The sequence below is a fragment of the Callithrix jacchus genome, chromosome 9, assembly GCF_049354715.1.
Source record: "Callithrix jacchus isolate 240 chromosome 9, calJac240_pri, whole genome shotgun sequence".
In the NCBI taxonomy this organism is placed as follows: Eukaryota; Metazoa; Chordata; class Mammalia; order Primates; family Cebidae; genus Callithrix; species Callithrix jacchus.
This window is the reverse complement of record NC_133510.1, coordinates 112,388,839-112,415,183: the sequence shown is the minus strand read 5'-3', so window position 1 is coordinate 112,415,183 and position 26,345 is coordinate 112,388,839. Positions and strand designations below refer to the sequence as shown.

The following is a 26,345-nucleotide window of genomic DNA, read 5'->3' as shown; positions in this document are numbered from 1 at the left end:
TTTAGCTCATGGCAAAAAACAAAAAACAAATCAAACCTACAGAACACTATACAATGAAAAGAATAACCTATCACCCTCATCTCCTGCTTCCTTCCCAATCATGAAGCACCTGCGAGTCATGCTGAGGAATTTAGGGGACATCCTGAGGGTGATGGGAGCCGCAGAAGGTTTGAGGCAAAAGTAACAGGGCTGACCTTCAGTATTAGAAAGATCTTTCTATTGGCAGCAAAGCAGGTGGATGACTTGCTTTGGGGGATCAACGCAGGGAGCAGAGGCCAAGATGTGGGGTAGTGCTGGGCCTGGACCTGGGGCTGGTGGTCAGCTCTCTCAGGACACAGCCATTCAGCACATCTTCTCTATCCAGACCTCAACACACATGGCCCGAAGCACACAACTTTGGAGTTCTTCTACTAAATAATCTGTTTAGTTTGTCTTGTGATTCTTATCTCTCAAGACGTTCCTGGCTTCTGGTTCCATTGTCTAATGCATTTCTAGTACTTGGAGTGCTGAGGTTTTAACTCCAGAGCAGTGACTACAAACAGCACTGAACAGCACAGGGCCCAGGGAAGTCTTGGCCCCACTTGAGAGGCCCCATCACCAGGTGAAACCGATGTCTTCAGATGCTGTGATGGAAAGAGTCACCAACCAACCCTGCTGTCCTATGAAGGCCATGCCACATCTCTCCCTCAGCTACAACCGTAACACTGTCACGTTTTGCCAAGGTTAGACAGACCATCTCCATAGCATCCACTCAGCTCCTGCCTGGTCCCCTCCTCACAACGCAAACGAGCAGTATGCCTGTACGGCGAGACCTGTTCTGGGGAATCCTTGCTGCCTTCCTGCCATGCTCAGTGATCCCTAAAGGATGACCCTATGGTACCCCTGAATCTTATTCAGGGGTTAGGCTCCAAAGTTAGTGAGCAAAGGAAAAATTACCTCTCAAGATCCCTAAGTCACCTGTGGGAACAGGAGCATAGTTTTGTGTACCCAAACCTGAGGACTTTTTTATGTACATAAAGTTTGAGAATCATTAAGTTAGATGAAAAACGGGAGAAACAGGAAGTTACCATGCAGCTATAACAGCTTTTAAGCCATTCTGCCTAAATTTAAGATAATTATCTTGGCACTGAGATGAGGAGGGACAGAGAATTCCAACAAGTTCCTGTCTGCCTGCAGGAGTTCCTCCACCCTGCTTTAAAACTATGCCTCCCCAGCCTTCATATGATTAGTAGATACGTCTGTGGTTATGTGGATGAAATGGGACAGGACGTGTGAAAGCACGTGGCACATGGCCTAGCCCAGGGATTCAAATCTCAGTCTTGCTTGATCAGCTCCACATCAGCTTCTTCGTTAAAAAGAGTTCAGAGGGGACTGCCTCTTGTGATACACTTCCTGCCCTCTGGGAACCAGGGTGGATGTTCGAGGATTATATCCATGCCTCTTGGGAGGTGAATGTGAGTCAGTGTTCCTCTTCTCCACCACATCTCAACGTAGACACAGGGAATACCGAGCTGGAAAGGGATGCCTAGCTTGCAGGACCAGCTCTGTCACCGACATCCAAGTGACCTTGACTGTTTGAACTTCTCTAGCCTCAGTTCTGCCTTTGACAGGGACAGGGGAAAGGGCCGGATAGGAGTATGTTTGAGGATCCTTCCAGTTATGAATGCTAGAGTTCCAGCCCAAACTCACCCTCTGGGAAGGAGAGCCTTCCTGCAGGACTTTAATACCTGGAAGCCTAACACAGAAGCATGGCCCACAATACAAACCATAAGAAAGGAAACAATTAAAGCCCAGGAGAGCATGAGCCTGAGCTCAGCTTACTGACGCCCCCTTGTGTCCACACCCAGCAAAGGCCCCTGGGTGCTCATAGTCTCTTAACCAAACCACCAGATTACGAGAATTGGGGTAACAATGAACCACCCTCTCCCCTTCTCCAATGGAAGGTAAAGAGGAAAAGAAACTTTGCCTAAAACCTAAGAAAGACATCTCTTTTGCCATCCCTGAGGGATGTGTTTTAAAAAGTAGGCCCGGAGTAACTGGGATGTCAAGTGAATTCTGGTAAGCAATGACATTTGTGGAGGGAGTCGGGGGATTCTGCCACTCTCAGGAGATACTGCAATCTACACCACCCCAGACTCTTCCTGTGGGTGGGTGCTGGCCATATCTGGATGGGCATGATGGGTGGTGAGGCTGAGGACTTCTAGAGACAGGGGAGGTGCATCTGGGTCTGCTGAGGAAAGTGCTGGAAAGGGAGTTTCTACCACACAACTGGGCTTTTTTTCTGAGTCAAAAGCAGAGATTGCAAATGGGTGACCCACAGCCTGAATTTGGTGGAAAGACAGGTGTTATCTGACTTTCTAAGCACTCTACAGAGTTCAATTAGTTCACAACATGGCAGATCTGAATTTGGCCTTCTCTTGAAAACTCAGAACATTATGGAGCACACCTCGCCACATGGAGGGTCTGGAGGAGCTGAGTGGCGGTGGCCTCTTCTGGGGAGCCACATGCTCCCCACTGCTCCCCAACACTAAGGCTGGGTGTCAGCTGTCATTTATCAACTCACTCATGGGGGCTGTTCTTCTCAAGTAGAGGTACACACCCCAATAGGGCTGTTTCAAGAAGGACAGGAGGGCGCAGCAGAAGTGGAGATTATTTCTATGTTTAGCGTGCAGACAGAACGCTCCTGCGCTGAGACCCCTCAGCCAGCCTGACTCATTCACGTGGCCTGCAGGGCCCAGTGGGCACTTCAATTCCTTGTTCTTACCTTTAAGAACCTCAGAAACATCCCGCGTTCAGCACACACGGCCTTTCCAGCACCTCTCTGGTGGATCACCAGTGGCCGGGGGCACTCAAACAAGCTCTCCAGTAAGGAGTGACACAAACACACTGCAATGCCCCTCGGGAGAAAGTGAAGCCATGTGAGGAGGAACAGCTGCTGCCTGAAGCCATCTGCCGCTGGGGGTGGCTATCTGGCTGCATGCTGTCAGGGATCCCATGACTGTCCTGTACTGCAGGACGTGCTCGTGAGGAACTGTGGCTGGAGTGTGAGAAAAAGGTCTCAAGTGCAAACACGGCAAATAAATCAAGCCAAGCCTCTCTAGGGAATGGGGACTGTGGCTCAGTTACCAAATCCATTGCTGGTGGGATGAGCGTGTATGGGTAGGCTGTGCACTATACAAGCCCTGCATGTCTGTGGCATGGGCAGCACAGACACCATAGGTATTGAAGTTTGACAACCAGGTTCCAGCAGACTGGACTCAGGGTCTTGTGCCATCAATGCATTACAACAATTTTCTGACACATCACAACTGGGTAGCTATCTCTAATTTACATGGAGTTGCTGTATAGTAGGAGCCCCAGAAAATGGGTTTAGCTCAGGTGGGCCACTTCAGCGGTATCTCGTAAGTTTCTGTCTACAAAGAACTCCTGGCTCTATGATAAATACATTTCTCTACACACTCAGTAAATGTAACACCTCCACTCCACTTACACTACATTTACAGTTGAGAGTCTGGGAAAAGCGCCTACTGGGACAAATGGACTTCGTACAGACCTAAGAGTGTCAGTGCAGCCGCTGTGGCTGGCAGCTCCTGTCCTCATTTCACAGACATCAAGAGGTTGATGCTCTAGCCCACGGACGCTCATGGGGCAAAGGAAGACACTGCTGGGTCTCCAGCATGGAGAGCATGTTTAACCAAACAGCTATTCAGAGCAATCCACAGGACACATGACCCTTTTCTGGCTCTGAGAGCCTTGATTCAGAATGAGGAGTAACAGGAACAGTTCAAAGGCCACAGACCGTCCACTAAAGAGCCTCCATGCTACAGAGCACACCGCCTTGTGGTGGATTCCACAGGCTTCACACTCACCTCCAACATCCTGGACCGGCGGATGGTGATGTGAGTGACGTGCGGGGAGGCAGAGCTGGTTTCCACCAGCCCCAGTTTCTCCTTCTCCTTGGTAACCATGGTTCGAAAAAGGAGAACTCTCTAAAATGAACAAAGGCGGGACCAGAAAACAGTGTCAGCAACTGACAATTCTATAATACACCCTGCAAAAATGACTGAAACAGAAGTTAGATGAGATGCAAGCAGAATGGGATGCCTTAACATGTGCTATCGGTCAGAAGTGTCTTGTGAAAACAGAAACATTCCCTGGAACATTTGTGGGAATTAGAAATATAGCTGAGTACACGTCAAGAAAGAAACGTTCCAAAAAGACTGGTCTGGCTGCAGCTAGAGTACAGCTAGGAATAGATCATGAGAAAATCCTCCTCAAGGCTGGGCGTGGTGGCTCACGCCTGTAATCCCAACACTTTGGATGGCTAAGGCAGGTGAATCATCTGAGGTCGGGAGTTCAAGACCAGCCTGGCCAATATGGTGAAACCCTGTCTGTACTAAATACAAAATACAAAAATTAGCTGGGTGCGGTAGCATGCTCCTGTAATCCTAGCTACTTGGGAAGCTGTTGCAGGAGAACTGCTTGAACCCAGGAGGCAGAGGTTGCGGTAAGCCAAGATCGCACCACTGCACTCTAGCCTGGGTGACAAAGCCAGACTCTGTAAAAAAAAAAAAAAAAAGAAAAGAAAAGAAAAGAAAATCTTCCTCATTCAGTCAATAATCCACTATAACAACTTGGTGGCAGAACAAGTTAGAGAGGCTTCTTTATCTAGCTGTGCCTGCTTTAAAGGGTATCAATATTATGAATTCTAACAAAAACAATTCAAAGATAACTTTTCCTAATGTCAGAAAATTTTAAAATGACCCGATAGTATCAAGCTCCCTGATCTTTCAATCTGCCTCCTCTTTGCCTTCAAGCCCACCAGTCTCACCAGTAATATTTCTCAATTACTGCTTGAAAAGAACCCTCTTTCCTTATTCTTAAGATTCTGCTAAGCCCCTTCTGAAGAGCATGACTCTGCCTCATCCTGGGCTTGAAAATTAGCACCCTAATACCACTTAAGTGAGCTGAATGAATACATAAATCCAACCACAGCTGATTTTTAAAAAATGGGACTCTCTCCCAAAGTCAAGAGCTTTATTAAATACAAGAACAGTAACAACCTTAATAATAGTAATGACAATAGGAAATAACTATATGGGAGGGCTAGCACATTTTCATTTAATTATGTTAATTCTATTAGGCAAATATGGTTGTAACAAAAAAAACAATGACCAACAGTCCCTTAAGAAGAAAGGGAATGGTACTGGGTGAAGGAACTACTGTTCAGTGAAGCATCTCAATGAGACTGGATGACAGGTCTAGACCTAACAGGACTGACCTGCTGAGTAGAACCAAAAGCATTGAGAGGTTCCCGGACCACGTGGAAGGGAGGGAACAGCCTGGGGACACGGGGAGGGAGGCTGGTGATACGGATGAAGGATGCTCCTGCCTCTCCCCTCCATGGCAGGGGAATAATTGTAGGACTTTTGAGAACAGATGTTTAAGTCATGTGGAGCCATGTAGTATGGGACACAACTATTTCCTATGACCCTCAATCTTTGGCATGACCACCTGAAGGGGTGCTGTTTGGTGATACACAGGTGTAATGTGAGTTCCATCTGGGTCAATCCAGTATGAGGCAGAGATCACAGAAGGCACCAAAACCAGACTAAAGAGACAGAAGTGACCACAGAAAGCCTGGAAAGGGCTCTGGATTTCTACGGGGCACAGAAAAAGGTCTGAGGCAAGTTTATCCAGGCTGCAAGGGCTGAGCAACCTCACTGACTGCAGTGGATAGCTAGATATGGATCATTATCCTCCTTCTACAGGTGAAGACCTTACTCATCCAAGGCTACACAGCTGGTAGGCAGCCGGCCGGAATGAAATCCAAAGCCCACACACAGCCCTCATACTACACAGCTCCTGCCCTACCACCCACCACTTAGGACTTCTGGGTGGAAACAAAAGGCAGAGAGGCCTTAAGGGCCAGCCAGGGGATGAGCCACACATAAACAGGTAAAGCAATGTAAGAGGGTGCAGAAAATGAAGTGCTATGTGTGTGAGCCTCAGGCAGAGCTGAGGCTCCAACAAATGTTAAGGAAAACAAGAAAGGCATTACAGTAACTTGAGAACAAGGAAGAGGCTCATCATTTAGGGGAGATAGCATAACAGTAACAGAGCAGAGAGAACTTGTTACCCTCCTGTGTGTTCCAGCAAGAATATTTCAATGGCAGAAGGCGGGACACACACCATTAAGAGAAGCTTGAAGCCTGAGATGGGAGGAAACAACAGGACAGCCTAGCTGCTCTGAACACACCAAGCCTTAGATACTCCCCAGGACCTGCAATCACAGAGCAGAAGGGTCAGGAGATGAAGAGGGCCCCATTTTCCCAAGAGAGGAAATCTTATGAACTAAGGACAAACCACCTTGATGACAATCATAAGCAAAATTCTCAAAAGAAATAAAAAATTGTGATGATTAGCATATACTCTGGACTTAAAAGTCATTCCAATTTATCTCAGTGGTTCCCAAACTTTCTTATTCACAGTACCCCTATCATCACAGTAACTTTTTTCATGCACTCCCAGGGCAAAAGAAATCCTTAGCAATCCTGTTTACTAGGTAGTCGGGTCCCAAATATTTATGTCCTAAAAACTTAGTTCCTGTATTTTGCAAATGCACATACTTTGAAATATAAAATACTTTTATTTCATTCTTAAAAGCCAGCTTTGCAAACCTCATTAAAAAGAACATAGTGCAATCTCATGTTGGAACCATGAACTACCCTGAACTAGTAGTTCATGTGGTGCCTCTCACTGTGTTTCCCTCGAAAATCTAAAATATCGTGCAGCACCTCCAGTGGCCACAGCGCACGTGAACCACAATACACACAGTGGAGAGTCTAGACCACGTGCTACGGGAATGCTAAGGTCAGGCTGCTTTCATAGACACACAGGTCCAGGATGAGGGACCGCATTTTCAACCAGACACCACCAAACCAGATGAGGCCCTGGAGATGAAGGCTGGAGCCTATATCAAACAAAGACGAGGTAGAGAGGCTAAGGATGCTACACCTGGAAAACACAGACTCAGACGCAAACAGGAGCTGCCAGCAGGTCATGGAAGCTAAGAGAAGTCACTTTTAGGGGTTGTTCAAGAACCAAAGTGTAGAAGTTACAGAGAAGCACAGTTCATGATGAGGAAGAATGTTCTATCTTTTGGAAAAGTAAAGCCACAGAATGGCCTGCGTTTCAGTGCTGTGTATGTTCTATTAGAAGCAAGGTCAGGGATGTCATAGCAGGGGCTCCCCTCGAGGAGGGCACATTTGATTAAGTAATTGCCATAAGGCCCTTCACTTCTGAGAGTTTGCCAAGTACATTAAGAATTTAAACAGCCATATCGTTTGCATATCACCGCTTGAAGGGAAAGAATAGTAACCGTAAGTATATTTAAGTCAAGGACAGAACAGTATCAGAGAGCAGTGAGGATGAAATATCTCTGAAAAGTGAGACTTACAAAAATGTGATTTACATTCTTTTCTAAAAATATGTCTACTTCTTTAAAAAAAGAAAAAGAAAATAGAACACAAGAAAAATAAAGGACACCACCTAGACTCCTATAAGTCTCTTCTGAGAGGAGCAGTGTGGTCACAGCACTGTACATTTCCAGAGTGCCTGAAACTCACCAGGGATGGATGTGAGACATGCTTGCCACCCTCATTTCCTGGATGCTCCTGCCACAGCCTGACCCTCCCCAAATCTCGCTCATCCCCTGAGTGTGCGTCACTCTCCTGATTTCCCTCCTTCTGCTGGCCCTCTGTGGGATGGGTCCTGCAGGGCTCTGTCTCAGTGGCCTGGACTTCTCACTCTGACCCCTGACCGCCTCATCCAGTCCATAAGGGCAGTCAGAAGATGTGGGTACTCTCCCCACACAGGCTCCTCCCTCCTGAAAGCCAGACCCCCTGTCCAGTGGCTTCCAGGAGCCACAGATACCTCACATCCTACTTGCTTCATGCTGAACTCTCCACCATGTCCCAGTCCTGTTCTTACCTGTGCTTTTACCACAGGAAACAACCCCCCAAGCACCCAAGCCAGACACCTCAGCATCACCTGAATTCCTCCTTTCCTTCTCCTCAGGATGTGACCATTCTCCGAGGCCTCCTTAAAAATCTGTTGACTCAGTCATCTGTCGACTCCCAGGGCTCACTCTAGTGCAGGGCAGCTTGCTTTAACAACCCCGCCTCTAGCCAACCCTCTAGGCTGCAGCCAGGATGACCTTCCTGAAGGATGGCTCTGACCAGGTGCCTCCTAAGCCTCCAGCCCTTTGGTGGCTTTGTATAAAGCCCCACTTCCAGCCCAGGTTTCTAAGGCCCTCCTGCTCTAGCTCCCACCACCCTCCTTGGCTTCCTCTCTGGACCACATCCTTTCTATTCTCTGCAGCCAGACTGCATGTTTGGCTCTCCAACAACACCTCGTCCTCTCTCACTCAGTGTTTAAATGCCATCCACTTTTGCCTGTCCCCTTCCCCTCCCTCCAGCTGGTCAGATCCCTGAACCTGGACTGTCACTCCACCAGAATCACCAGTTCACATTGTCTTCTCCAGCTCTGTACCCCAGCACTTAGTGTAACCCCTGCCACAGAGCAATAGCAACCACTGTTCCCATGCACCGAATGAATGATCCCACTTAGTCACCTACAACTGCTATAGCAAGGATGGAAAGGCAGGAACCACGTGGGGGAACAGAAAGATACATCAGGGGCCCAGCTCTGAGTGCAACTCACGTTTTTGTGAGGAATGACATGTGGGATGTACTGCAGGATCAACTGCGCCCGTTTTCTGTCCCTGTCGAGTTCTTGGAAGAGCACGCTAGGTTTGAGATCCCTTGAGAAGAAAGACATTGGTTTGGGAGAATTAAAAGAAGGAAACCATCCTCCGGTTCGAGGCTGGGCAACACTACCATGTGGGCCACATGCAGCCTGCTGCCTGTTTCTGAAGAGTCTGATGGGAACATGTCCATACTCATTCATACATGTATAGCCTATGGCTGCTTTTGTGCTACAAGAGCAGAGCTGAGTAGCTACAACAGAGACCGTCTGGTCCACAAAGTCTAACGGCATCTGGCCCTTTACAGAGAAAGGGGGCCAGTCCCTGTTCTAGTGCCATAGCTTTGGCAGTTGCATAAAGCTTGAGCTCACTGATAAAAACGTGGACACGTGCCTATGTTCAGTCATGATGGGAGGATTTCTCCCAGCCCATTACCCTCCAAAACACTGAAAAGTAGTTTTTACCCTGGTAATTCTGCTGGTAAAAAAATGCCTTTTAACTCTCATGCTCTGTTGCTCAGTTCAGCTGAAAGACCTCTTTCCAGTCTGGATGAGAAATGTATGTTAAGCTGGCTCTGTCGCCATTAATTAACTCTAGTCATATTTGATGTAAACATCTCTTAACAGAAGCATCCTGACAGGTGCTTCATCGAGACAGCAGCTCTCTTTACACATATGGACAGACAAAATGTGGCAGAGGGAAAAAGTCCTTTCTGCACTAGAACGTGAGCGCTGAGCACTGGGCAGCGTGCCAGAGCAGGCTGGCTTCCATGGAGCCCTCTTCACCCCCAGAGCTCACTTTCGCAGCCAGTGGTCCTCAGGGGCGAAGCGCCGCCGGCAGTCCCGCTCATACAGCACCATCAGCCACCCGTGGACAGACTGGAACAGCTCCAAGGTCTCGCCCTTGGCATTCTCTGTGGGGCAAACAAATGGGAAAGTCACACTCACAGAGGAGGAGTTAGAGCCAGAGAGCAGGGGGAGGACAGCTCTTGTCTTCTGCAGTCGTCATCAAGTCCTTGATCTCCCTTGCTCTGAATCAGACATGGAACCAAAGGAATTAAAAGGCACCCTGGGTACGTGCTAAGTGTCTGCAGGGCCTAAGTGCCTCTCAGACAAAATCACTCATGCTGCCTCCCACTAGTCTGTCATCCGAAAGGCCTTTTTAGTCAAAGGAGCTTTGTCCTGAACAATTGGAGACATTTCAGGAGGTTGATTCTCATCTCAAGTGTGAACTGGCACATGTTTTTATCTTCATGGAAATCAACTGGAAGAATCAACAGGGGATTCAGGGAAAAATTAATCATCATTAATAATCCTGGACACATACATGCAAATCCTGAAGGAAGCCTGGGAGAGCAAGACTTCTGTAACCATACCACTATCTTAAGAGGTCACAGACAGAGAGTGAAGAAAGAAAATTCCAATTATGGGAAGAAATATGCGCCTTCTATTAACTTGGACAGACAACAAAACTAAGAATCAGTTGATGCTACAGACTCTTTGGCCTCCCTGGATGTAGCATCGACTAAACATCAGCAGACACCTTTTATCTTACCTACAATTCCATCCCAGATCATCTTAAACACAAAGGAATTCAGAAAAGAGGAGATGGTGACCAGCTCTTCCAGTTTGAATGAAATCTGTTCTTCATAAACTTCAATGTCATCAAGGATCCTAAATCAGAAAGAAAATTACTCAGAATTCCACACTGAAAAAAGGGGAAGAGAAAAAAGAGAGATCTGTATTGCTTAATAGACAAAATTAACAAGGTTGAGAAATAAGCTTTATCTTTTAGAGATACTTACTGTAAAATCTACAGAAAAAATGATATAATATCATCGGGGGGTGGGGGGCGGAAATGGGAGAGAGTGCCTTAGGACAAATACCTAATGCATGCGGAGCTTAAAACCCAGATGACCAGGTGACAGGTGCAGCAAACTACCATGGCACGTGTATACCTACGCACGTTCAGCACAAGTATCCTAGAACTTAAAGTAAAATAAAATAAAGTGATATGACATCTAGGATTTGCTTCAAAATAATGTGGGCGAGAAGAGCAGGTGGGTGTCTGGATGAAGCAAAACTGGCTGTTGGTACTGTTGAAGCTGACAATGGGAACATGAGGGTTCATTATATTATTCTTTCTGCTTTCCATTAAATGTGAAATTGACCATAGTAAAAAATTTAAAAATACAATTAAGAAAAAGTCTGTACTCTTTATTTTTCTTATTCATAAGGATCTGACTGTTCCACTTTCTTAACTCACACCTGAATTCATGCCTTCTTTATTCATGCCTGACTATCAGGGAACCTTGACTGAGAGTTGGTGTTTACTGAGGAAAGCTATCAAATCTTATTCCACACCTAAGACAGATACTAGTGACACTTAGTAGGTACTTGGTAAGCATTTTGAGTAAATGTTTGAAAGAAGATATGAATAAATGAATCATTTAAGACATAGCTCTATCTGAACGTTTCCTAACGCTGCTCCATACACTAGAATAAGATTCACTCTTGGCTTACCCCTTATCCAGCAATAAAGGAAGACTTCACTCGCAGCGAGACCCATGCTCTTGTCTCCAACTGCTCAGTGAGTTCCTTCATGATGCTCACCTAACCTGCCACCTACATGTCCCTAATCCTCTCCTGATAATGTCTTCCAGCCTGAACATAATTACCTGAGGTCCATTCTATCCTGTAATTCTTCACCAACCTTTTGGGAAAAGGTGGAATGAAAAGAATACCAAACACACAAGGAGACGCACAAGCTTAAAAAACAAAGGAACTAAATGGGACTAGCGTTTGTTAATTTCCCACTCTGTGCCAGGCACTGCACTAAGTATTTGATGCTCTTTTCTTTCTCACTTACCCTCTATTGGATTGGAATATTATCTCCATTCTAATAAGGAAACAGACTCAAAGGGGTTAAGAAACTTGCTCAGGGTTGGCTTGGTAATAAAAGCCAACAAGTATCAAACTCATCCTCTGTGCCAGGGACTGTGCTAGGTACTTTGGATTAATTATCTCTTTTAATCCCTACCCTGTGCCTAAAAGGTACATGCTATTGTTATTCGCATTTACAGATGAGTCAACTGAGTCTCAGAGAGGTTGGATATTTGATCCCTTGTTCAGGGTTTCTCAAGGCCTGCTCGGCAAGGATCTGTACCCTGGCTCTCTGACGTTGAATTTTCCAGGAATCTAGCCAGCACAGTGAATAAATGGCTGAGCCATGATCTAAACCCATTTCTGGGAGACCCCCCCAAGCCACACCCAGTGGAACTGACCAGCTTCCCTGAAAGGACCGGAACTTTTAACTCCCAGGGCCCCACCCTAAAAACTGCTGAATGTTTACTGCACGCTGCTTACTTGGTAAATGCCTAGTTCTTACGATGCCCTCCTGCACAGGTCCAAATGTTTGCAGTAATCACATTAGCAACGACTTCCTCACTGACACTGTATTTGGTCTCTCCATATTCTAGGAAAGGAATTCAGTCCCACAGCAGTCAACCTACGTGATGAGGTGCCGCGAACAGTCACAGAACAGCATCAGCATGGATAAGAGTTGCTTGGACTCTTCAGTGTCATTGTTCAGGCATTCCAAGAAGAGCTTTAACCCTCCGTGGGGCCCAAGCTCACAGATAAATGCCCACAGTTTGGGCAGCAGGTCATCAAGGTAAGTGAGACCTGGAAAAAAGACAGAGAAACCCAAGCTTCAGGTTGGGACTCCACCTGGTCTGTTATTTCTCCTATCAAGCAGGAAAACAAAACACTTAAACCTATTCATGAACATGTAATGTGTGTGAGAAGAAGGTGGGATTACTGAGAAAAGCATTATCACCACGAGAGTAACAATGATAAGAGCCAGTAGTTAGTGGGTGCTGACTATGCGCCAGGCACCATTCTAAGCCCTCTGTATGTGCTGTTTGCTTTCCACTTTCTGGAGCCCCATATTGTCCCCATCTTTTTTTTTTTTTTTTTGAGATGGAGTTTCGCTCTTGTTACACAGGCTGGAGAGCAATGGCACAATCTCGGCTCACCGCAACCTCTGCCTCCTGGGTTCAGGCAATTCTCCTGCCTCAGCCTCCTGAGTAGCTGGGATTACAGGCATGCGCCACCATGCCCAGCTAATTTTAGTAGAGACGGGGTTTTACCATGTTGGCCAGGATGGTCTCGATCTCTTGACCTCGTGATCCACCTGCCTCGGCCTCCCAAAGTGCTGGGATTACAGGCTTGAGCCTATTGTCCCCATCTTATACAGGAGGAAACTGAAGCAGAGAGGTTAATAATTGGCCCCAAATCACACAGCCTATGTGTCAGGGCCAGGAATAGAACTCAGGTCTGACAGCATTTATGCTTTAAATCAGGGATCAGCGATTTGTTTCAGAAAACAGTGGAAAAGTAAATATTTTTAGGCACTGTGCACCAGAAAGTCTCTGCTGTTAAATTAAATCTAGCTGAGTTTCAGCAAAAAACAATCTATCAGGCAGCCCTCAGAACCAGAAGAGGTTCAGACAGCTCCAGTCCATATTCTGGGCAGGCAATACTTAGGGCCAAAACCAAAGTGAGGTACAGACAGTCTGACTGGTTACACATCGGCTTTGCCTTATTTGAAAATGGTCTGACTAGACGGCTGCCTGTGATTGACTGAAGCCTGGCTGCTGTGATTGGTAGCTACGTGTTACAAAAATACTGAAATCTCCTAAGTCAGACTTCTAGTCAGTTTACATACTAAGCTGGGCTGCAGTTCCTTACCTAAGGACTCAAATATGGAGGCATCCTCAGGCCAAATTCAGTTTAACACTGTTGCAACTACTCAGTGCTACCACTACAGCACAAAAGCGGCCACAGACAATGTGTAAAGAAACAGATTCAGCTCTAACAAAAGCAAGTAGTGGGCTGGATTTGGCCCCCACGCAGTAGTCCGCTGACCCCTGCCTTAAACCATCTTGCAGGTTCACCACCTTTGGCAAAGCTTCCCCCCATCTACCTCTATTATTCTACTTATGTTGAAAGTGGAAATGCAGTGAAGACTGTGGTAGGATGCTCTGAAATACACAGAAAATGGAACCCTGAGGAAGCAAAACGGGACACAGAGGGCATTCCAAGTTTGCTTCCTATGGCTACAAGACCTCAAACACACAGGCCGCATCACTGGTAGAGTTAACGAATGATAATGCAGCTACTGACTTAGAAAGGCTGGATCTGAAATGCCATGTGTCACTGAATACAAAGTAAGGTGTGTTCCTCAGAAAAGCAAAATCACCTTGTATTTGAGCCCTTATAATACCTCTCATCCTATAGGGCACTCTCTGAATTATTTAGTTTTGAATAAAGAACTGCTTGGGGAAGGTATATTAGCCAGGGGTGGGAGTTGGGGAATTCCATCAGTGCTACTGAAGGATGCTTAGAGGGTTAACTGAAGGAATTCTAAAGGAGCCAAGAATTGTATCCATTTAGTGATTATGGCTCCAGGTTAGACCTCACATTTTCAAGGGTAGGAGGATGTGCTTGTAAAGAAGCCTTTAAGAAGCAAGACTTTCTTGATCTGTTGGTGATGACATAGGTGCTTCCTTATGACTAGTCTTTCAACTGCCCATGTTATGTCAAATACACCCAAGAATGTGAAAATCTCACAATTCAAAAACAGGTTAAACAAGAAACAGGAAATAGTTACACTGTGGAGATCACAAACGTAGTCCTATAGGACAAAGAAGAAAAGCAAGTGTCCTCGAGTTCTGTGCAAAGGATTCATGCAGCATAGACTAGAATGCTCATAGCATTACACTGATTCAACAGGGGCTGCACATCAAGCAACTTGGACAGAGATGGAGACACTGAGCCTGACAGAGCAACAGCAGACAGACCAGCAGTGGCGCCAGGGCTGTCAGATGTGTGTGAGGGGCACGAACAGACACTTCCTAAGTTGTGAGTAGAAAAACAGCAGTATTTTAAAAACAAGTGTCATTTCCTATAATCTAATTTAAGACGCACAGTACTAAACAAATAGACTGAATATCAAATATATATTTTAGACTAGCTTATCTTCATCCTTAAAGTGTATATTTTCAAGTTGACTAAAAAAAATCTATGTTTGGATTCTCTTACTTGGGAAAATAAGCTTCAACGTGAGCTCATTTAAAAAGCTGGACACGAACCATAACCTCAAAATCCTCTCACTCAAGATGTTGCCCAAACCCTCAGGTGCTGGGGTGCCCCAGGTATGGTCTTGCCTCCGGTATAGTCTCTCCTCCCCCTGCTCATCTTTGGGAAACATGCCTGCCGCTGTAAGCCCATGGCTTTACACTCCAGCCCCTGGCTGATGGCTCCCAGAGTGTCACCTCTGCCAGCATGCCCAGCAGGCCCCTTTCCCTTGTCACTGCCACAACACAACAGACTCCCTCACAACAGGCCCTGGTCTTCCTCAGCTCACTGAACAGTGCTACCATCCACACAGGTGGTTGGGCCAACAAGCTATATATCTTCTTTAAAATCTTTAGTCCTCATGCTCTCAAATCCAACCTACCACTAAGAACCATAGCTTCTACCTCTAAAACAAATCTAAAACCTCCTGCCTTAATCTCCATTGCTACTACATTAGGCCAGTGGCTTTCAACCAGGAATGATTTTGCCTCCCAGGGGGCATTTGGCTGAATGCCAAATTTGAAGAAATGTTCGGCTGTCACAGCTCGGTGGGAAGGTACTACTGGCAACTATGAGTAGGGACAAGGGCTGCTAAACACCCCAAACACACAAAACAGCCCCTCATGACAAAGAATGGACCAGCCCAAGACATCCATAATGCTGAGACTGAGAAACCCTGCTGTAGCCCAAGCCAACATCGTGTCTCAGCATTTTCATTTTCACAGTGCCTGTCACTATATGAAACCTTTCACTTGCTTATTTTGGTCTCCCCACTACTAGAATACAATCTCCTTGAGAACGAAGAACTTGGCTGTCTCATTCACCTCTGTATTCTCAATGCCTGGCACACAGGGGTGCTCTGTAAACATCTGAAGAACGGATAAACAAGTGTGAAAGAGAAGCAGTGATTTATGATTTTATAAAACGTAAAATGCAGCAGAGAAATTCTTAATCCTTCATGTAATAAAAGGCTTTCACAGTTTACAAAGGCCTTTTGTACTTGTAAGACCAATTCATAACAACAATTGTTGTTATGACCATGTTATAACACAGAGGGGACTTTCCTCCATGTTAAGCTAAAAAGGCACATCCATGTGATGAGACACTATGCAGCCAATAAAAATGAGGTACTTGTGACATGGTAAAATGATGATTGGAAAGGGGAGATGGTGCTATATATTTTGACTTAAATGTATTTTATATGTGCAGTACACTCAGGCACAGTTTGGATTGTAGAATTAGAAGTGGTTTTCTTTTTTTTGGCAACCTTAGCTTTTTTGTTTCTTTACTCAGAAAACATAATTTTTTTTTAAATAAATAGCTCTGGGCATGGAAAAACTTTTTTAAAGTAAATTATACTTCATAAAGTAAAAGTCACAAAACAGGGATGAAATGGAAGTGCTATGATTGAGGTTAGCATGAGCAATTTAACTGAGGTGTACCAACCTCTAAGAGGAACAGCTCAAAAAGACCCTCCTTGAGAATCTATTTTCTGAATCAAAGAAGCCAGAAAAAAACATCGACTTTTGTTAAGACAAACTGCCTGTCAAATGTGAGAGGTGAAGAAGATGCCTTGGGGACCGCGAACCTGTGAGTATCTGTAGCCGGATCTGTGTGAGAGTTGTCAGCGAAGTCTGGTAGAGGACACAGATGTTGCAAACCTTCTGGACTTCTGCAGAATCAACCCGTTTACCCCCGACAGGCCTGAGAATATTCCGGACTGATGCTGACTTTTGAAAAGCACGCTTTAGGAGACCTGGCATGGAGAAAAGAAGAAATGTGAGCAGAAGCTGAGCCATCTGCCAAATCCCACCATGGAAAAGGAAGAGCAAGCATTTCAAAAAAGCTCTAAATGTACAGCCAGGGCCAGACAGTGGGGCAACTCATTCAATTTATTTCTTTGGGATAATTTGGAAAAACATTAACAAGAGGTTTTTAAGCACAACACAAAGATCTCTTCAGAATATCCAAAAATTTCTCAGAATAAGCCAGGCATATTCAAATCTTACATGGGATTCTTATAACAAAAAAATCACCAAATTTCAAAACCCACAAAGGTAAAAATTCAGAGGACTGTATTACGGGAAGAGGGGCAAAGGCAGGGACCCTGGCTGCATCTCCATTATCCGTGCCTTTAGAGGGAAGTAAAGTGCGATAACCTCTTGTTGTGACACCTGGTTTTGAATGACATTGTTTTCAACCTTCCCATTGATATCCTGCTAGAGTTACATTTGCTGAGCCCATGCTCACCGCTAGCTACGAGACACTGAGTAGCAGAACGAACATCCTGAACCTAAAAACCTGCCACAGGCAGATCACACTGTCAAATTATGTGTTAGAGGTGTTTCCATACTTTTTATCAGTGTGCAATAAGAACCTTCCCACGGAACCCATTACTAACCCTGTAATAGGAAAGCCACTAAAGGGCTACCCCTGCCTGTGGTTCAGTGAGTGGCTCCTTTACAAGGAATCTACATGGGAGATTTATTTTCTCAAAAACTCAGAAAAGCTCTACTTCTAAAAATTGGAAGAAAGCATCTACAGATCCCTCTTCATGTTGGTTTCTGAAAGTTCACAGGGAGCCACAGTGGCCCTAATGGAACTTATGTGTGGATATGCTTTTATGATCCAATCTTGATTTTGTTCACCTATTTCTAAATACCCAGTCCTTGTTTTCTATTCCTATGGATCTTCTGTTTTGTTTTATATGGACTTAGTAACCTAAGAAGCCTCAAAATTGTTGTGGAACAAGATGTGGCAGCTCATGTATGTCAAGCCAGCACTCTGGGAGGCTGAGGTAGGAGGATCGCTTGAGGTCAGGAATTTGAGACAAATTTGGGCAGCATGGTAAGGCCATCTCCACAAAAATTAAAGAGAAAAAAAATTAGCCAGGCATGGCAGTGCCCACCTATAATAGCTGTAGTCCCAGCTATTATACTTGGGAGGCTGATGCAGGAGGATCACCTGAGCCTAGGAGTTGGAGACTGTAGTGAGCTATGATCCTGACACTGCACTATAGCCTGGGCGACAGAGTGAGATCCTGTCTCTAACAATAAGAACTACAACAACAAAAACAAAGTTAGAGCATCCCACAAACAGAACGGACATCCACACAGGAAGAATTAGGAGCTATACTTCTGCCAAGCAGAGCTACAGGGTCAGGCCTGCTCCTGCCACTCACTCTTCACTGGGAGCACATTCTGGGGGGAGGCTGGCTGCGTGTGGGCCAGCTCCTGGCTCTCCAGCAGCTTCTTGTTCAAGATGTCACAGAAGAAGATCCGGATCAGAGGCACCCCCCACAGGAACTGCAGCTGTTTGGTGATCAAGTGCATTGACTCGTTAAGGCTACGAGAGAGCAGAGGAGACCGGGCCTGTCAGTTCCATCTGAGGCAGGGCCAGGGCCAGCCCACACAGCTCCTAACAGCATTCCACTGGGAGCTGTAACTAGGACCTGGCACTCAACAAGGCAAAGAAGATTACAAAAATAAAAAGTGGAACTAAGAAATCATTGCTGAGGGTCTGGTTTGTTGAGGACACCAACTCTTCATCTTGTCTGCTTTCCCCAGGTCCCAGGCTCCATGAATTACACTCTTCTTGAAGACACTTGCTACCACCCAGTTGGCAAAAACAACCTTGTACCTGCTGCACTGCCTCCCCACTCACAGCTGGCCTGCAAGTGGTGGGGGGCCAAATCTAGACGACGCAGCAGCCTCCTCAGTGTTTCCTTGCCTTCCAGGGCTTCCTTGCCGGACTCCACACTGCACTCAGCACCCCACAAATTCCTGGAATCTGCTGTCATCTTCCTGCTCAAGAAGGTGAGGTGACACCCCTACTGGTTCCCACACTCATGACCATATTGTTAATAGCCACCACTCCTGAGCACGGCCAGGCCTGCTGGTAGATGCTTTACATGCATTATCTGATTCAATCCTTCCAGAAAGGTCTATCAAAGGGACTTCGAAAGTTATCCCCACATTTCAGACAAGGAAAGCGAGGTAAGGCAAGTTGTCCAAGTCCCTCTAAGAACAGGAAGTAGAGTGGAGAGCAGGCTGTCCATGAAGGTGCTGCTCTGCCTCGCTCATCTCCCACAGCCTCCTGACTCTCAGTCCCTCCCCCCCATCCTCTTCAGGCTGAGGTGCCACGCTGGGGCAGGCTGTTCCCTAGCAATGAGTCCTTTTAACTAGACAGGACCCAGGGATGTCACTCAGGTACAAAAAAAGAACAAATTTGGGCATTTCCTTCCTTGGCCTTTAGTTTTCTACTGCAAGGGTAACTGCCAGGAAACCATGCCTTAGGCAGATTTGTGAACAAGAAAACGGCTGGGCAGCAGAGCTAGTTCCTGTCTGAAAACCACTTTATCTCAGCTCAGGTAGATGTTTCAGATTCGTGAAGCTGTGCCTTACTTGATATCTCTTCTTCTAGCCGAGTGTTTCTCATGTTTTTAAGTTCTTAAACTTTTTAAAATTTATATTCCACCTCTTGAAAAGGATTTTGGGTCATTTCTATTCCCTTTAAATCATCTGTCTTGTTTTAGCATTTCCAAAATATGGTGGTCTACTCAAGCAATAAAAGTGACAGCGAAGAAGAAAAAACATTGATATATAAGGTTAATAACTGAATGGAAGAAACAAAATACAAAACAATATTATTTCAGTTTTGCAAAAAACCAGCATTTCTAGATAGGAAGACTGAAAGGATGTTCACTCAAGTTTTCTTTGGTTTATAGGATCATGGGCTGGTTTTTAACCGCTTTTGTTCTTACTCACACTTTATTAATATATAATGAATACACACTATATTTTTGTAATAAGAAACAAACCACCAGAAACTGGAAGAAAAAGATGGTGGGAGAGAGGCAGAAAAGACAGTAATTTGCATCTGGGACTCACCCATAATCCACAGATTGAGAGAACCAGCCAAGAACAGGATGCCAGTGGGTCAGGTTAGACTTCTTCTGGGACACATACTTCTGACAGTAGCACAGCATCTGGGTAAGCAAACTCACGAACCCATCCGTCTCCTCCTCTAACACTCTGGGGCTGAGGGAGCCCAACTGTAGGAGGTTGCCTACAGAGAGAGAAGACTGAGTGTGATGGGCCCAGACAGACACTCTGACACTTTGGTGCCTTCTGGCCCTGCTCTCCTGCAGCCACATCCCATGTGCAGAAAGAAATTTCCATATAAGGGGCACCTGTCAGTGCCAGAGGCTGTCGTGTGGTGCAAAGGTAAGAAACAGGTCGAGCTGACTTCACATCCCGGCCCTGCCAGACAAGGTGCATCGTAGCCATCAACCCATGTCTCAAATGTGTTTCTTCATTCGGAAGATTGGAATGATGATTCCCACTCTCCATATGGGGATGAAGTGGCAGGTAAAATGTCAGGTACGCAGGCACACAGAGGTAGGTGATTAGGAGGTAGTTAGTATTACATGTTGATATTATATTAATGCTTAAAAATCAAAGGTCAACATAAGAAATGACCTTTGAAGTATATCTGAATGTCCTAGGAAATCACTGTTATTCGGTGTTTACCAGTTATCTAATATCACTCATGTGAAGGCTCGAACCACAAACTCCTCAGGAAATTAAGCCCCAGAGAACTTTTTTTCTTATGCCTATAATCTCCTGCACTTTGAGAGGCTAAGGTGTGTGGACTGCTCGAGCCCAGGAGTCTGAGACTAGTCTGGACAACGTGGTGAAACCCTGTCTCCACTAAAAATACAAAAATTAGTTGGCCATGGAAGCGTGTGCTTGTAGTCCCAGCTACTCAGGAGGCTGAGGTGGGACAATCACCCAAGCCCAGGAGGCTGAAGATGCAGTGAGCCATGATGATGCCACTGCAGTCCAGACTGGGTGACAGAGTGAGACTCTGCCTTCAAAAAAAAAAAAGAACTTTTTCTATCTAAAATTTGACAAGGAGAATTCTGTGCCTCTGCTGTTTTCAAATGCTTCTATTCACAAACCCTTTCTTTCATCTATAATGAAAACACTGTAAAACAGGTGCTACTCTGATATGAGCCCCACCTAACTACTCCCTCTCTTCCCCTTGAGATGAGAATTATCCAGGCAACTCACCACATTTTCACTTTCTCCTTGACTGCCAGGAAGCTAAAGACTGACATCTAATGTTCATTAATAGTCTCTTAACTAGCTTGCCAGGCTGGTATATTTTCCATGTGATTTTAATTGACATGTCTATTTTAAATATCTACCTAAATATGTGTTTTTTATTGTAAGCACTTCCAATTGTCACAAAAAAACAACTAAATCTCTAGAATAGTGACAGGCAAAACACGTGTGCTTTCCTTGATGGCCAGGACGCAATCAAATTCCAGCCATGGATACTCACCCATTAGACAAAGCGTATGGCATCCTTCTAAACTTTCACATACATCACGGCATCGATCCTCGTCTCTTAAAAATATGATGAATTTACGAAGCATGTCATGGGATTCTAAAACAGTGAGGCGCTGCAAACAATGGCAGATCGTTAAACCAGAAACTGCCAGGAACAGTTTCCTGCTAGAGAGTGAACTTGATCACTTGCAGATCGCCCCTGCTTATGTGGAATGTGCTAGCAAACACCAAGAAGAAAATGGACAGACGAGAACCTGCTTCTTTGGGATGCTAACACAAGTGTGTCTATCATGGCCACTGGTCCCAAAGAACAATTTAAAGGGAGGTGTGGAAATAAGCGGAGAAGCCATTTTACTTTCTAATGTCTAAGAAGAAAAGCAAAAATGGTATTGGGTTTTTGAGGGGAACTCACAGAGCCTGCTTACCTCAGGGGTCACTGTGCTGAGATGAGTCACCAGAGCAGGCACAGACATGATGTGGATGAGGAACGGCCGAATCAGATTGTCTGAGAATTGTGCAGCAATCACAGGGCTAGACACAGACAGATCCGCTCATTCAGACAGGTCTCCGTGTGCATCCAGAACAAAAGAACAACCCCACCAACATGCTCAAATCCTAAGAAATTATGCTTCATAGGATTTCTGGAAAAACTGAAGGCTGAAACTGGGGACACACACTAGGGAAATGGGTACATCAGTGACGGTACAGTCACTCAGGCCATACTGTGCAGCTATGAAAAATCAGTTTTTGAAATTTTACTGACATGAGAGAATGCTCATGCTATAATGAACTTTTAAAAAAGGCAGAATGAAAAACTATACACATGGAGGAGGAAGGAGTTTGTGATGGGGAGGGAGGGAAAAAAGGGGTTTTTGGAATGCTGGTATAATCAATTTCTCTATTTGGTGGTGCTTACCCAGGTGTGTTTATTCTGTGATAATTCACCAATACTTCAGTTAAGCAGCTTATTTAAAAGTATATATGCACTATAGATACACAATATATACGTATCATGTACTTATATACATATGTATGTACTTATATATATGTATATATACATATATAAATACGTAAGCATAACGTTTGAAAATACAAACACAAATATAAATACATTTTTAAAAGACTGAGGCAACGGATTAAAGTTAACAATTTATCTCTGCTTGTACAATCAAGAAAATTTTTTTCTTTCGTTTTTCTGCTTTATCTAGGTTTTCTACAATAGGCATGTATTGCTTCCATAATCAAAAAAAGGTAAATACTATTAAATAAGATAATGACCCCAACCCACACTATTTATAAAAAGTAATGAAATGAGCCACAGACTTAAATGCTAGTTTTATAACTAAAACTATAAAATTCTTAGAAGAAAACATAGGAGTAAAGTTTTGAGACTTCAGGTTAGACAATGATTTCTTAGATATCACACTAAAAGCACAAGTGTCAAAAGAAAAAAATAGGCAAGCTGTGCTTCTGCAAGGTTTAAAACTTTTGCGATTCAAAAGACACTATCAAGAAAATCAAAAGACAACCCACGAAATGGAAGGAAACGTCTGCAGATCACTTATCTGAAAAGGGACTTGTGTCTAGAGCATATAAAGAACTCACAACTATCAGAAAAGATGAAACATCCAATTAAAAAGTATACAAAGGATCTAAACACATTTCTCTAAAGAAGATATATAAATGGCTGATAAGCACATGAAAGGATGTTCAACATCACTAGCCACCAGGGAGTTGGAAATCAAAACAAGAGTGAGATACCCCTGTACATCCACTGGGATGGCTAAATATAAAAGACAGATAACAAGGGTTGGCAAGGATATGGAGAAACTGGAACCCTCACACACTACCCTGGGAATGTAAAATAGTGCAGGCACTTTGGAAAATAATTTGGCAATCCTTCAAAAGGTTAAGCATGGAGTTACCACATAACCCAGGCAAGTCTACTCCTAGGAATATGCCCAAGAGAAATGAAAACATATGTCTACACAAAAACTTGTACATAAATGTTCACAGCAGCACTATTTATAATAGCCAAAAAGTAGAAAAAATTCAAATGTGGTATAGCCATATAATGGAATATTAATTGGCCATAAAAATGCACGAAGTACTGATCCATGCTACAACATGAATGAATCCTAAATATATTATGCTAAGTGAAAAAAGCCAGTAGCAAAAGACCACATATTATGTGATCCCGTTTATGTGAGATGTCCAAAACAGGCAAATCCAGAGATAGAAAGTAGATTAGTTGTTGCCAGGGGTTCTGGGGAGAGGGAAAAGGTAGTGACTGCTAATGGGTATTAGGTTTCTTTTCAGGGTGATCAAATAGCATGGAATTAGATTGTGGTGATGGTTGCACAACTCTGTGAACATACTAAAAGCCCGTGAATGGTATACTTTAAATGAACAAAGTGTATGAGATGTCAGTTAGACTTCAATAAAGTTGTTATCTTAAAAAATCACTCAGAGGCCATGTAGAAAAAAAGGTAAGAGAACAACTTACAGAGGGAGAAAAAGGTTTGTTCGAACTAATATGCTCTAATAGCAACGAGCAGAGGTGCTACTGGTATTCAGGCACTCAGAATTCACACTATACACTTTCGCTTTCAACAGTGCCATTTTTGGAACAAGGACTTTTTATAAGGCTGAAATGCTGAAAATATCAGTATCTGTGTTCACCACTTGTCTAGATGAGGCTGACAAACTGAACTACCCTCTCTGATCTGAGTGGAGCACACTAGAAGGCAACCATATTATTTTCTGCATGTTAGAAAGAGGTTTATAACAGAACAACACAATTCTCTAAACAGAAGAAAAGCAAACCACAGAGAATGCTGCTGAAATGACAACCAGTCACATTTGCAAGGAAAGGACTGCATCTTTATAAGGGCATGAACAGCTGACTCTGGGGGTTCTCACAAAAACCTAGGGATTCTAGCCTGGGCCACATCCCTAAGTAACTCCGCCTGACTGGGAGTGAGGTACCAGTGGACGAATTATAGGACTGCAGGGCTGCCTCAATGTTTGGAGGGGTACGATCTTTTGAGTCTATATAAGGCCAGACAAAAAAATCACACACACTGCAAACACTCCTATATCTCCCTCAATTTCTTATTACCAATTTCTCCAGCATGAGGTCATCAGAATCTTTCTTTAGCCCACCTCTAGCTAATGCATTTAAGTACTCCTAGGTGACAAAGTCTGTAAGTGTACTGCTTAGTTGAATGTTTAACAGGGATAGACATGGTGTGGAGTGGGGTGGGGAGAAGGATAAAAAAAGAGGTGTGACTGATGCACAGTCCCTGCTAACAGAGAGCTCACACTATAACCAGGGAGCTGGGCAGGCTTATGGGGAAAACAGAAGCCAGGGCTAGTGGGCACATGACTAGGTGCCTGGGCAAACTAGAAGTCCAGATAATCAATGCTATGGCAGTGTGAGGAACAGGGCAAGTTTGGGAAGGTTCCCATGTGCTATTTATTCAAAAAATACACATTATTGTTAGAATACAAAAATGTGTCCAACATGCGAGATAAGTACAAAGAATAAGAAGTAAAGAGTATGAGCTCTGGAGTTAAATAGCCTGGGTTTAATTTCTAGCCTGGCCACTCCCTGCTGTGTGACTGAGAGCAAGCAGTTTAACCTCTCTGGTCCTCGGCTTCCTCATCTATAAAACGGAGATAAGCTAGGTGTGGTGGCTTACCCCTATAATCCCAGAACTTTTTAAGAGGCTGAGGCAGGAGGATCGCTTGAGGCCAGGAGTTTGAGATCAGCCTGGCCAATATAGTGAGACCCTGTCTCTACAAAAAATTTAAAAAATAAAAAAATTAGCTGGGCATGTGCCTGTAGTCCTAGCTACATGGAAGGCTGTGTGAGAGGACTGCTTGAGCCCAGGAGTTTGAGGCTGCAATGAGCTCTGATCATGCCACTGCACTACACCCTTGATGGCAAAGCAAGACACTGTCTCACAAATAAATAAAATGCAGACAAGAGAATGTGGTGAGGAGGCAGTTAACATGTTTAAAAGTTTTAGAACAATGTGTGGCCCATGAATTTTAGCTTGGTACACTACTGACGATTTCACAGACTTTCACTATATTCCTGTTTGACAAAGCCATGGATATCTTGGCACACCACTGATGACTTTATAGACTTTCACTATATTCCGATATGATGAAACCACGGATACCTTGTTTTAAAAGATCCTGATTGCGTACAATTATATACAAACATTCAGGGGGAAAAGTACTATTTAAGGGATACCTTGTTTTAAAAGATCCTGATTGTGTACAATTATATACAAACATTCAGAGAGGAAAAGTACTATTTGGGAAAAAGGCTTTAGAGTAGCCTAGCCTTAACAAGTGATTCAATGGTATCTAATATACACAGGGAAGAAAAACTACAAGGATGGCTGCTGGTTATATTCTTTTTTTTTTTTTTTTTTGAGACGGAGTTTTGCTCTTGTTACCTAGGCTGGAGTGCAGTGGTGTGATCTCGGCTCACTGTAACCTCCGCCTTCTGGGTTCAAGTGATTCTCCTGCCTCAGCCTCCCAAGTAGCTGGGACTATAGGTGTGCACCACCATGCCTGGCTAATTTTTGTATTTTTAGTAGAGACGGGGTTTTACCATGTTGACCAGGATGGTCTCGTTCTCTTTTTTTTTTTTTGAGACGGAGTTTTGCTCTTGTTACCCAGGCTGGAGTGCAATGGCGCGATCTCGGCTCACCGCAACCTCCGCCTCCTGGGTTCAGGCAATTCTCCTGCCTCAGCCTCCTGAGTAGCTGGGATTACAGGCACGCGCCACCATGCCCAGCTAATTTTTTGTATTTTTAGTAGAGATGGGGTTTCACCATATTGACCAGGATGGTCTCGATCTCCTGAGCTCGTGATCCACCCACCTCGGCCTCCCAAAGTGCTGGGATTATAGGCGTGAGCCACCGCGCCCGGCAGCTGCTGGTTATATTCTTATAGGAGAATGTTAAGTGTGGTGGCATGATTGGATGTGAGCAGGTTGGTGAATCACATGTGAATTACAACCACACCAGGGCAGGGGAGGGATGCTGGACAGGAAAGAAAGGT

The 26,345-nt window shown here is 44.6% G+C and overlaps 1 protein-coding gene across 33 annotated transcripts in view; it reads right to left on the bottom strand.

The window, feature by feature from the left end:
* Positions 1-26,345, bottom strand: part of UBE3B (ubiquitin protein ligase E3B) — a 65,491-nt gene that overhangs the window by 23,401 nt on the left and 15,745 nt on the right. For 28 of the 33 annotated variants that reach the window (XR_013522099.1, XR_013522100.1, XR_013522098.1 and 25 more), the window contains 10 exons: positions 21,689-21,794; positions 21,256-21,376; positions 19,797-19,974; positions 18,089-18,252; positions 16,496-16,663; positions 12,279-12,450; positions 10,322-10,440; positions 9,566-9,680; positions 8,725-8,824; positions 3,870-3,989 (listed from right to left, as the gene is read on the bottom strand). Coding sequence is in view for 29 of the 33 variants with exons in the window: in XM_017976363.4 (XP_017831852.1) it covers positions 3,870-3,989; positions 8,725-8,824; positions 9,566-9,680; positions 10,322-10,440; positions 12,279-12,450; positions 16,496-16,663; positions 18,089-18,252; positions 19,797-19,974; positions 21,256-21,376; positions 21,689-21,794 (1,363 nt within the window). In the remaining 4 variants the exon portion in view is untranslated. The remainder of the gene's footprint in view (positions 1-3,869; positions 3,990-8,724; positions 8,825-9,565; positions 9,681-10,321; positions 10,441-12,278; positions 12,451-16,495; positions 16,664-18,088; positions 18,253-19,796; positions 19,975-21,255; positions 21,377-21,688; positions 21,795-26,345) is intronic. The other 5 variants (XM_078337229.1, XM_078337219.1, XM_078337220.1 and 2 more) reach the window with 1 other exon arrangement.